Below are 12110 nucleotides of genomic sequence, written 5' to 3' on the forward strand. Positions count from 1 at the left end.
TTTTTTGAATTGTTTTTTATTAAGTGAAATTGATTTTTTTTAATTCTTTTTATAGAATCTAAATGAAAAAAGTATATAATTTAATTTATATCTACACAGAAAATAGAATACTCAGATTTTTACTTTTAAATACCTTTTTATTTAATTAAAATCTTATTTTCTAATAATTTCTAGTTTAATTACAAAAAGATATAGCCCGAAAAAATATTTTAAAAATACTTTTTTCCAAAAAAAAACAATTATTAGATTCTTTTTTCATCAATAATTTTTTTCCAAGGTAATTATTGGCGGATTGATAGGATATTTTGTTAGAAATAATGGGTTTTCTGGCATTATCACGCAAGATCCCCATCTATTTTGTAGATCCCGACAACCTTTGCCCAACTGATAAACCTCTTGTAACATAATCGATTAGCTTCCATAGTCGATCGACCACCAAAGCCAACCGATCCATGGCCGTCGATGATCTATTTTTCACCTCTGCACGTGACCTATCATGTTATCACTAACATCTTTACTCTAAACAATATATTTTCTCAAATTTCCCTCTTATATGCCCCTTTAGTTTTGTTTGTAGTAGCCAATGGGTGAAATGGTCACACTTGGCTGATTTAATTGTAATATGATATAATAATCTGTGGATTCGATATAAAGTTTTCTAAAATCGAAGCTATTAAGAAATTGTTCTGCTAAAAAAGAGAGGATTGGATAATAGTTTATTAATCGTTGATTTGTGCATCAAATTCCTATTTATATTTAGTGAGTTCTTGTAGAGAATTATATTGTTCTCTATAGATTGTTTTTATATATATATATATATATATATATATATATATATATATATATTTAAAAAGAGCAATATAATTTGGTGTTACTTGTATAAATAGAGAGGCTAGAAATAACACAATGAATTAGAAATATGAGTTTCCTAAATTCTAAAATTGTAGCTAAAATATAGAAAGAATTCTAATTTAATAAACTCTGGATGTTAATGGTTCTTGAGTAATTAAATATATTCTGAAAAATAAATTAAATATTCCTATTTATGCTAGTTCTATACCTAAGACCTAATCTTTATAGGAAAAAAAATTCAAATTTAGTGTGTATTTGATATTCTGGTAATTTTTATGATTGTGATTTGAAAATACAAGTTTAAGAAAAAAATAAATTATAGTCTTTTTTTAATCAAGATTTCAAGAGAGAGTTCTTAATAGGATCCATATAAAACTGTGGTATGTGTTGATTAACTAAACACTTTTAAAATTATGGTTGAGATGAAATGTAATTTTAACGACATCATACTACACTCTTAAACAAACCTTTAATTTGGGCATGAAAACAATCTTAACTAGTTATAACAAGCTAACTTTATACAGAATTGGGTTTATAAAATATAATTATAAAATTTCAATCAAATCCAATAATCATATAAAAAATTATATATGTTTTTATAACTAAACTTATTTCACATGTTCAAACTATAAATATATCTAGAACATTCCATGTAAAATGATATACCTTCTACCATCTTGTTTTGAAAAGTTCGATTATGACTAGTCGAGAACTTATTAGATATTATGATAACGATTGTTTTTTAAAATGTTTTTTTTTTGAAAAATATAAAAAATAATTTTAACATCAACACATTAAAATAATTTGAAAAAATAATAAAAAATTAATTTAAAATAAATAAAAAATAATATTTTTTTTTAAATATTTTTAAAACACAAAAAAATAAAAAAAGTTGCGTGAGGATAAGAAATTCCTTGTAGGTTCCTCCATATTGGTTCAAGAACTAGCAATGTCACGTGATATAATCCCTCTTTTTGTCTCCAAATATAATTCTCATCCACGAAACTTAGAAAAGAAAACATATATAGTTTAACAAGATAGCAGTACTGTTTACTAATGGAAAGCATGATTCAATTAACGAGTGGCGATAGATGATTGGAAGCATGCGATTATCTTCTAAGATCACAGATCAACAACATAAGAGAAGAGAAAAAAGGTGTCAAGGTCACATAAGTAAATTAAAAAGAAGTCGACAGCATTTAGGTGAGGACACAAAAAAAGCCTACATGCTTTGTGGAGTTGGAGTGTGGAATCAATTTCAGTAACTTGCAATTGAATAAAACAAGAATCCGTATTCGCTGTTTCTTTCTCTTTTTTCTAAAGAAACCAGAGGAATATCTTGGATTATATGCTAACAAATCTCTTAATCATCGGTTTTATTCCATGTTTCTGTACTAACATGGTCTAATTACTCCCTCAAGTACTCTAGTATCTACCTTTGATTTTCATGTGCTGCGAGGCAACCCAAATAAAATAAAAGACTATTTATCTTTTTGTTTGTGAGTTTTAAAAATATTTTTTTAAAAATTATTTTTTTTAATTTTTTTATTTCAAATTAATATTTTTTAATGTTTTCAAATCATTTTGATGCGCTGATATTAAAAATAATTTTTAAAAAATAAAAAAAATATTATTTTAATATATTTCTAAGTAAAAAACAATTTGAAAAATTATTCCATCCACACTTCCAAAAAATACCACGGGCAAAATGACTCAGCTAATTAACACTTGGATTTAATCTGTCTCCTTTTCTCTTTTTATTTTTTTATTTATTTTTTAAAATTTGATGCCTAATTGCTAGGCTAATTTTTCAACAAGATGAAAATATAGGCTAATTTTTAATACGAAGACCTGTAATTTTTTTTGAAAATTCTACTTCCAATGATTTTAAGTAAATTTCTTTTCTTTTTCCTTAAGAAAAGCGAAGCACCATTGAGACATAGGGTTGGTTTCGGTATTTTCCATCAAGATTAGTCACGATCTGTGTATTTGAAATGTGCACGTAACATGCAATAATGGCGAAGCACGTATACTTGAAGGAATAATTTTTAACATTATCTTGTAAGTAACTATAAAAGAGAAGGGTTTCTATGATGCAGAACACACACACACACACTCAGTTCACGAAGAATATGTGTGTGCGTGTGAGAGAGTCATTAGCCCGATTATTTGTGAAAATCCTAGTTGTGTACACTTCAGTTCACATTATAATTTCTCACATGTTACACCCATTTTACCAAAAAGGGAGGAGAAAAAAAAAAAAGAAAAAAAGAAAAGGGAGGAGAAAATCTACCTGCCATCCGCTTGCGGGATGGTCAAATGTCAGCAGTGCATCCGCCATGGCTGATGCTGAGAAGGGCAATGAAGCCTGCACATGCAAAATGAGAATTGTGCCATCCCACTTCCTTCACACTGCAAGGGGATGAGCAACTACAAAGTGTATACAAGACAAGCACTAAAGAGGAAGACCTGGAAAGTAAAATTACTAATATACCAACACTCAAGTTCAATCCCTAAATTTCTCATAACTAATGTGCTCTTACCGTTCATCGAACAGTAACAGTGAATTGTGTTTCTGATCCCCAATCTGGTTCTTTTAGTTTTAGATACAGTCCATTTTAGTTCCTCTATTTTTCATATTTTCCATTATAATCCTTGGATTTTCATTACTTGTTCCATGTTATTTTAGTTAAAGTCCATTCTAGTCAATAAAACTCTTATATTTTTCATATTTACTCCTTGTGGTTCAAGTAAAGTCTATTTCTGGTCCCTTAACTTTTCATATTCTCATTCATTTAGTCCCTTTAGTTTTGGGTATTTACATCTCAGTCCTAAACTTCATTTCCCCCACACTTCAGTCCCTATAAGTTCAAAAACGAGAGAAAATCACTAGAAAAAGAAGAAAAAAAAAACTTTAGACCAGTTTAATTTCAATCATACAAAAACCAATCTTGGTGTTAATAGCCTCATCTTGGCTTAAAGAGTTCGATATAGGATATACTGGTCTTTTATCATGCCAAAAAAAAATTACATCGGGTTTTATTTTTTTTTAATTCAATTTAATTTTTCATTTTTAGATTGATTAGACGATTTCTTTTTTATTAGAAATAGAGTTATTAAGCTCCATTTGATTTTTTTTATTGGTGTTTTTAGGTTAAAATATGTTTAGTTTTTGAGGTATAAAACCTGGAATCCCAAAATCCCAAAAAATTTCCTGAAACCTGTACATTTGTTTTATGTTTAAAAAGAATCGAGTCCTCCACAAGACAGCGTGTACAGACAAACTAACAAGAATCTAAGACACCTTGAAAGAAAAAGGAAGGAGAGGATGCCCACACATATCAGCAGTTTTTACTAAATGAAGTTTACTTTTTTACTTAAGCTGACATTTGCAACCATCAAATAACTAACATCAGATCATTTTCAATTAGATAAACAGCATAGCACCTCTCACAATTCACAAATTGACATGCAAGTTAAGGCACCGAAATTTGCAGGACATGTTGGATGGCGCAAACAACACATGATCCGCTAATTTCTCATCCCTTCGCCCACGAAACACCAACCCAACCTGATCTTTCTTAAATTTCTCCAAGTTATTTACCATCTAATGGTGATTACACACAAAAGAAGCCTACGTTGGAGTATAAATTGCCAGATACTTTAACTGGGAAAGATGGTTAAAGACATTCACGGGGAAAAATGGTTAAAGATCAAAGATTTGCAAACTCCATTAAGGAGGAACCCGATGAGGCTAGCTGATAAACCACTTCTGAAGCAAATGCATGTACATAGATTTAGCACGAACAGGTTATTTTCATAAAGGATAACCTTGAAATTGCAAGATACTTTGGATCCCTTTTATGCAGTTCATATATGACTTAAATATACAAGCATATTATGCATACAAATAAACTATACACAAAGGCTCAGATAAATACCCAAACATGGTCTTAACAATAACCAGCTTCAGCTTTATTTCACGAGTACACGAGTAGAATGTTCCAAGAAGTTACTAACCCATAAACAAGGTGATCCAGCTGCTGCTACTGCAACTCAAGTTGTCAATTCCCTTGCGCTGCCAAACTTACCTGCAGAAATGGTTGCCAGCCATTTAGCGTTTTCTGTTTCTTGTAAATTTTACTTCTCTTCATGATCATACATTCAAATTGATAAGCAGATCAACAGAGTCCCATGTTTTTTCACAGTATATCACTTGACTCCCAAAAGGTTCATGCTTGTGTCCAGCTATTCTCAATAAAAATCCTACGCACTCTCTAATAGTTTCATATAATTCAGATGTTGAGAAAATAGGTCTAATTTCCAATATAAGCTAATCTGAAATGTTGCAAGCATGGGATATAGGGAATTCGAGTGATGCTACAGAAGGCACAAACACAAAGGCTTGTTCAAATAATTCATAAAAAAGGTTACAGCTATGTATTGTTCTATAGGAAAGAAAACATAACTCTGAGGGGCCCAGAAAATAGTTACCATTTCTAGCTTCATTCTTCAGCAATAATCAAACAGCATAGAGCCTTACAACCTGGTCAATCTTGGCACGACACACAGGGCAACCCCATTTCTTGGCTTTGATTTCCTTCAAACAAGACATGCATCCAGCCATGTGGCCACATGGAATGCAAGCGCCCTCAACCAGAGCATCTAAACATATTACACATGATGAAGAACCTCCATCTTCTCTCTTTTCACCTGTGTTTTCTGGTAAGTTCTCAACAGACAGGGAAGAAGTATCAATGGGGCTGGAATCAATTGATGGGTAGTGAATGGGACCGTCTTCTACAATCTCATCTACAATGGGTGGAGCTGATGGGACTGAACCTTGGGCATCAGTTGCTGTCTGGACATCAGCGATGCTGCTATTCTGGATCTTGGTTTGCTGAGTTGAACTGCTGGTAGCTCCAGTTTCATGCAGTGCCAATTCACTGCTAGTTACTTTTGGAGGAGGTGCTGCTGGCATTTCCAGAGCAACTTGACTGCCAGTATTCACAGGGTAACTCCAGCTGGTGGATGAACTTGCCCCAGCGCTAGAGTGGGGGTCAAAAATAGGTCTCTCTGCTGCAGACTGGATGGAGGCATTCATTGCCATTGCTATCTCTATATCTTCGGCAGACAGTGGGGCAGTTGCTTGAACAACTGGAGCCTGAGAATTATGCAGAAATGCTGGAGGATGCATTACCTGTAACATTATAAGCATTCATGCCCCAAGTACTCTTGTAATGAACAAAGTCAATCTGAATGATATAAGCTCTTATTTACCATGCTAGTTTTTATATTGAAATTTCCTACTTTATGCATACATATGCAAACAACAACAAAGGGAATTTTAATTTAAGGGTATGAAACACTTGAAATGTGATCAGAACTTAAAGTAACAGATCACACCAAATGGATACTCTTGTAGTCACATTAGGAGCCTTTTCTAACTAATCATCAAATAAAAACTATTTTTTAAAAAAAGGGAGCACATCAACAACATAATATAAAATAGTTAATCAGGTGCAAAAGGAACTTCAATCTGTAGCCAATCTGCATTACAGTTACAGTGTTTCTGCCAGTTAAAGCAGTCTAGCACCAATCAGGAATACATGCATTTCTTCAGTAACAACCATAGCATGATGACTAGTTTTCATTTCAGAGATGTTTGAGCATGGGCTCATAACTCGAGGGGGGCTATGAGCCTCAAGGGAAGTAGCACGTTATATACTATACAAATTTATGGGAACAAGAAAACAGGTGAAATTTTAAGACGTTTAAGCTTTGACTTCTCCCAACATGAAAAGAAAGTATGAATGGTTCTATAATATGAGTTTTCACTTTGACCATGTTGACATGAAAACCAATAATAACCCAAAGACATGCCAAAAAATTCCCACAATAAGATCCTTGTGACAACATGAAACCTACTGTTTTTGAAGGCTTAGAATGGACCCTAAGGAGGGATTTTCATGTCTTCTAAATGGATCTAAGGAACTCCCGAACAACCCTATGCTCAAGAAGGCCACTTATATGGCTATAACATCTAATTTTAGTTATGCTGGAGTCTGGACAGTCTTGAAAATTATAGCATTATAAGAAAAGGATTCCTTAAAAGATGTTATGGTTTCATCAAAAGAAAGGAAAGGCATTCAAATACTTTTCAGCTGAAAAAACATCTCATCTACTTGTAACATACAAATTGTCAATTGCTCTTTGACCAAAGAAGAACTGTATACTAGGGTGAATCAAACCTGCTGTATTCCTTTGCATGCATCACAAAACCACTGAAGCTGTTGCTTGTCACTTTCATTTGCAGGTGCGAGTTTAATTTGCGTTTCTGAAAACAAAACATTTCAGGTTTAAGATTATCAGTATAGTATTAACCAAATGTAAGTTACTTTTGATGCAGTGAACTGTCAAATTTTTTTTGCTATATATCTGTTAAATCTACTTCATGTTGGAGGCTGGAGCATGGCGAGGCACACTATATCCAGAGTAATTTGAACAGTATCTAATTTCTTATGGTGTCAGGATTATTTATCATACTTACGCCTAACATTTAGAGACCTACACCTCGCTCGTCTCCGCCTCCTGCCTCTTGAGGCTACGCATGGACATAAAATCCAGAGTAAATGTAGGGACTAGGAAATCAACATAATACAAATTTCAAAGAAGGCCAACAAAAGATTCACAAAAAGTTATCATCATTAAGAAATTACTGGTGGAGTTATCAACAATCATCACAGATGGATCAGAGTGGTGAAACTTCATGTCTTCCAGATTTGCTTTCCACAGTGCGACAATAGTCCGTGGTTGTGCATCCTGGTCATTCATTAATATGTCAGAAAAGTACTAAAAACCAGAAACTCATTGCTTAAAAGAGAAGAAAACATAGCACTTTTAAATGTAGGAATACAACATCTTGCATTTGCCAACACTATTTGGCATATTAATTCAAACCAGGAAACAGGGCTGCAAAACTAAAAGGAAGAGCTCTTCCCTAATAGCAAATTATCATCAAAGGAAGAGCTCTTCGAAAATGAGTTGGAGTCCCATTTCATGCAGCTTCATGAACCAAGTCTGCTTTGTTTTAATAAGCAGTACAAAGTGAGTCATTTCAAAATGCAACCTATGTGCTGCAAAGTCCTAACAACACCACAATGTCCCAAGTGGCAGTTGATACAAAGCATGCTAAATGAAAAATCTGAATGTGGGAGCAGTATCTAAATCATGACCACCTCTCATGCAGCAATAATCTCATTTGTGAACATCATTAAGGAAGATTTCTATAGCACAAAAACAGCTAGAAAGAACAACATAGCAGCACATTTTACACCAAAGCTGGTAGCGGTACTGCAGGTGCTTGGATTCCTAAATAAAACAGGTAGACTTCAACCTAGGATAATATCCCGTGTCTCACTCACATGGGATTTTAGAGAGAGATTATTAGTTAGAGCTCTCCACCTGAGCTTCTACCTCTACTTGTGGAATGAGCTACTACCCAAACAACATTAATTGTTTCTCACCACATTCTACAATTGGTTATATTCAGAGCAGAACTGTCAGAGATCCTGCTTCATGAACCACTAACTCAGCCATCAATTCAGGCATCTCCTTGACTAATATACATGCCCATCTAGCTTCTACCTCTACTTGTGGAATGAGCTACTACCCAAACAACATTAATTGTTTCTCACCACATTCTACTATTGGTTAAATTCAGAGCAGAACTGGCAGAGATCTTGCTTCATAAACCACAAGCTCAGCCATCAACTCAGGCATCTCCTTGACTAATATACATGCCCAGTTAACTTCCTATGCAGTTACCATCACCCTTAGGTAGTTTATCATTGTCATTGAATATGTAAACTTCTGGCAGCTCAGTTATACTGCTAGATCTTGAACTTGGAAGCAAGCCCATCACCTCAGCAGAACCGGCAACTCAATTATGACTTCCCATAAATCTCATCCATTGGAAGAGTGACGAGTGGAACAGCTCACTGAATGGACGAGACTTTTCACGAAGAGTCCTCCAGTAAAGTTAGCATTACTTATGGAGACTTGTCTCTTCTGAACTCTTATGTCTTCATAATGCAAGGAGGAAGGAAGAAATGGCTGTATGAAGGATTGCTCCAGTACCAGATTGTAGTACAAAGAAGAAAGTCTCCTAAGATTACTCCAGTTAAAATTGGAAGCAAAAAGAAGTTTTATGAAGCTACACCACAACCTATAGGTGTACAGGAAGAATACTCATGTCTGAACCATGACAAAATTGGATTGATCATTTATCATGAAGAATTAACACACATGGCCATGCTCAAGCTCAGGCAACAACTACCAACGAAATTAACCATTGATCATTAAAAATAACACACATGCCACACTCCTGCTCCAGTCAAAAGTACCACCACAATTGATTATGGATAGAAAAAGTGCATTTCTTGTTCATATCAATTTTAAGGTCCAAATCTAAGAACCCTTTGGTCTCCTTTCCCACATGGTGCTCAATCAGGAATATTTCTTGAATTGGATAGACTTAAGTAAGAGTCAATCCATACAAAATCCTATAAACTAAGGAAGTAAAAGCTGCAAAGAAAACTAACAGAAAGTATCATCTCAGCAGTCTTTGATACTGTTTTGAACATTGCAGTCTTCAATATTTCAGATCCAAACATGTGGCGTCTTACAACTTAGAGCCTTATCAACAATTTTTTTATTTCGACAAACCTATGCAACACTCAATCCACACAAAATCCTACCAATTAAGTCAAAGCTGTTAAGAAAATGTGACAGCAAGTTTTATCTCACTAGCCTTTAATATTCCAATGAAAAACAAATCAGTGCATGGAAGGTTAACAGGGATAGCTACAGACTATATGGATTCATAACCAGAGAAATTTGATAGTAGAAGGTTTTCCTTTTGGTTCTCATAACAACACCAAAAAGTCAACCACTGTATAGACACGAATAAAGATAAACCACCAAAGCAAACTGGAAATGTGTCAAACAAGAATTCCCAGAGCTTAAAAACAAATACAAGGATCACTGCAGTGGAGCCTAAAACCAAAAAATAACTCTCAATTGCAGCACAAAAGCAAAGGCCTAAATCATTATAAACTTCAACAGTGAATGTGAATCCAGTATTCCAATTTCTTGCAAATTAGAAAATCTTAGTTGCATACCTGCAATCTAGAATAAATGGCAAGCTCCAATTTGTAAGGCCTTCTAGGATTACGGGAACCAGTAGGTAAAACGACAACCCATCTGCAAATGATACAAAACTAACAGGCATGAGAACTCCAGTGCTTCACGAGAACAATTTGATGTATCACAAATAAAGAATAGCAAATGTTACATGACAGAGGCCATTTCAAACTTCCTAGATGACACATCGCACAACTTAAAATGGAGTTGCAAAAACAACAAATGATGAACACATGGAAATGATACCCACACGTCTCTCGAAACCAACCGAGGTGCCAATACTTCTAGAAATCCAGGCCCATAAAACTCCCGCAGCCAACCAGAGAATAGACAAATATGACTCTGCAAAGAATTAGTAAAAACATGGTAAGTCACAGATTATTTTTCCACACTGTCCAAACACAAAGTAGTTACACTGACATCACAACACGACGCATTACGCATACCTCAATTGCGCGAACAACAATGCTGTGCCCCTTCGCCCTAGCAACTTGTAGAGGAGTTTGACAATCATCATTCGTCACTAATGCATTCGCTGAAAATTCAAAAGAACAAAAAAAGCACTCATTAAAGTTAAACTACCAGAGACACAAAAATAAAAATAAAAAACTACACAGCAGCAAGCACATGAAATTTCCAAAACGACAGCAATATACGACAGTACACCTCACCTCCACGTGAAAGAAGCAACTTCACGGTATTTTCAAGACCTCTTTTCGCCGCATGATGCAAGGGAGTTCCCGCATTACGACCTGCAACTCAATAATAATAATACTACTAATACTAATTAACAGAATTCAACACATTCTCAAAAAATTAACCCGTTCGCTCATGCATTGCAGTAATAATTAAGCATGAATCTCATTTCTCTTAATTCAAAATTAATAGTAAAAAAAAAAAAAACAGAGAGAGAGAGATAGAGAAAGCAAGAAGTCTTTAATAATTAAGAAGCAAATCAAAGCAAGGCATACCGGGGCGATAAGCATCGACATTAGCACCGAGCTCAATCAAAGTTTGAGCCACATCAAAAAGTTGAGGATTCAAACACGCCAATATCAGTGGTGTTTTCCCCTCTTTATCAATCCACTGCAACACACACAAAACCAGTTAAAATCTCTTTTTAAACAACAACAACAACAACAACAACAACACAACAGCAAGAATTTTATAAATTATTCGGGACCTACCTCGAGGCCAGCGCCTTGGCTGCAAAGAGTCTTGATGCCTCCTATATTTCCGTAATTCACTTGCTGGTACAGCAACTCGTCCTTCGATTGCTGTTGCCCCATTTTTTCTTTTCTTTTTTGGAAAAGAAGAAAAAATGAAGGATGGATTGCGTTCTATTCCTGTAGTATTATTTGGAGGAAAATTGGATTGGCGCTTTCCAGGAAAGCTACGAGTAAATTAGAATTATTTTCCTGGAAAATGAAATATTATATACATACGATGGATTTTTTTAATTTTGCCCCTCTTTGTTTCTCTTGTAAGATGATTGCTTCTGAGAGAAGGAAATTAAATGGGAAATTAATTAATTTGGGTGAGGAGTGAGGAACCGTTGAGCTGAACTGACATGACCTCTCTAAATTTGCGGTGCGGGTTAGAGAGCGCGTGGACCCAAACCACCATCATGATAGCGGTAATGGTTTTTGGCAGTAAAGATAATAGTGGTAACGGTAATGTTTAATTAGCTGTTTGGTATTTTTGTTTTAGCAGTTTTATGAAAGTTTTTTTAAAATATATTTATTTTTAAAAATATTAAATTAATATTTTTTTTGATAATTTTAATGTGATAATATTAAAAATAAAAAAATATCTTAAATTATTTTTAAATAAAAAATATATTTAAAAAATATTTTACATCACAATAATAAACCCGCACTGAATTTTTTACCAATAAAAAATTCTATTAAGCTTTTTTATTAAATTATTTAATTTAATTATATATTTAAAAGCACATATTTATATTGATATATTTAAAATGTTTAAGATAAATGGTATTAAAAACACTGTCACAACAAACAATAAAAAAAACCTTTTTTGTAAATTTTATTTTT

At 33.9% G+C, this 12110-nt stretch overlaps 1 protein-coding gene across 2 annotated transcripts; it reads right to left on the minus strand.

The window, feature by feature from the left end:
* Positions 1 to 4648: 4648 nt before the first annotated feature.
* On the minus strand, positions 4649 to 11633 carry LOC133705655 (putative E3 ubiquitin-protein ligase XBAT35). 2 transcript variants are annotated; one of them, XM_062130972.1, is made up of 11 exons: positions 11244 to 11632; positions 11028 to 11142; positions 10728 to 10808; positions 10503 to 10591; positions 10307 to 10398; positions 10035 to 10116; positions 7572 to 7674; positions 7403 to 7456; positions 7104 to 7189; positions 5347 to 6052; positions 4649 to 4943 (listed from the first exon to the last, which is right to left on the minus strand). In XM_062130972.1, the coding sequence occupies exons 1-10, from the start codon at positions 11343 to 11345 to the stop codon at positions 5375 to 5377; spliced, it is 1482 nt and encodes a 493-aa protein (XP_061986956.1). In that variant the 5' UTR covers positions 11346 to 11632; the 3' UTR covers positions 4649 to 4943; positions 5347 to 5374. The 2 variants fall into 2 exon arrangements, with proteins under 2 accessions (XP_061986956.1, XP_061986957.1); XM_062130973.1 differs by lacking the exon at positions 7403 to 7456 and having other exon boundaries at positions 11244 to 11633.
* Positions 11634 to 12110: the final 477 nt, after the last annotated feature.

This window comes from Populus nigra, chromosome 10, assembly GCF_951802175.1.
Source record: "Populus nigra chromosome 10, ddPopNigr1.1, whole genome shotgun sequence".
In the NCBI taxonomy this organism is placed as follows: domain Eukaryota; kingdom Viridiplantae; phylum Streptophyta; class Magnoliopsida; order Malpighiales; family Salicaceae; genus Populus; species Populus nigra.

Excerpts from the sequence above, each read along its gene's own strand:
- LOC133705655 (XM_062130972.1), bottom strand. The coding sequence starts at position 11,345 with ATGGGGCAACAGCAATCGAAGGACGAGTTGCTGTACCAGCAAGTGAAT. Across the intron at positions 10,809-11,027 it reads TGTCGATGCTTATCGCCCCG|GTCGTAATGCGGGAACTCCC; the intron begins GTATGCCTTGCT and ends ATTGAGTTGCAG. Across the intron at positions 7,675-10,034 it reads CCATTTATTCTAGATTGCAG|GATGCACAACCACGGACTAT; the intron begins GTATGCAACTAA and ends ATGAATGACCAG.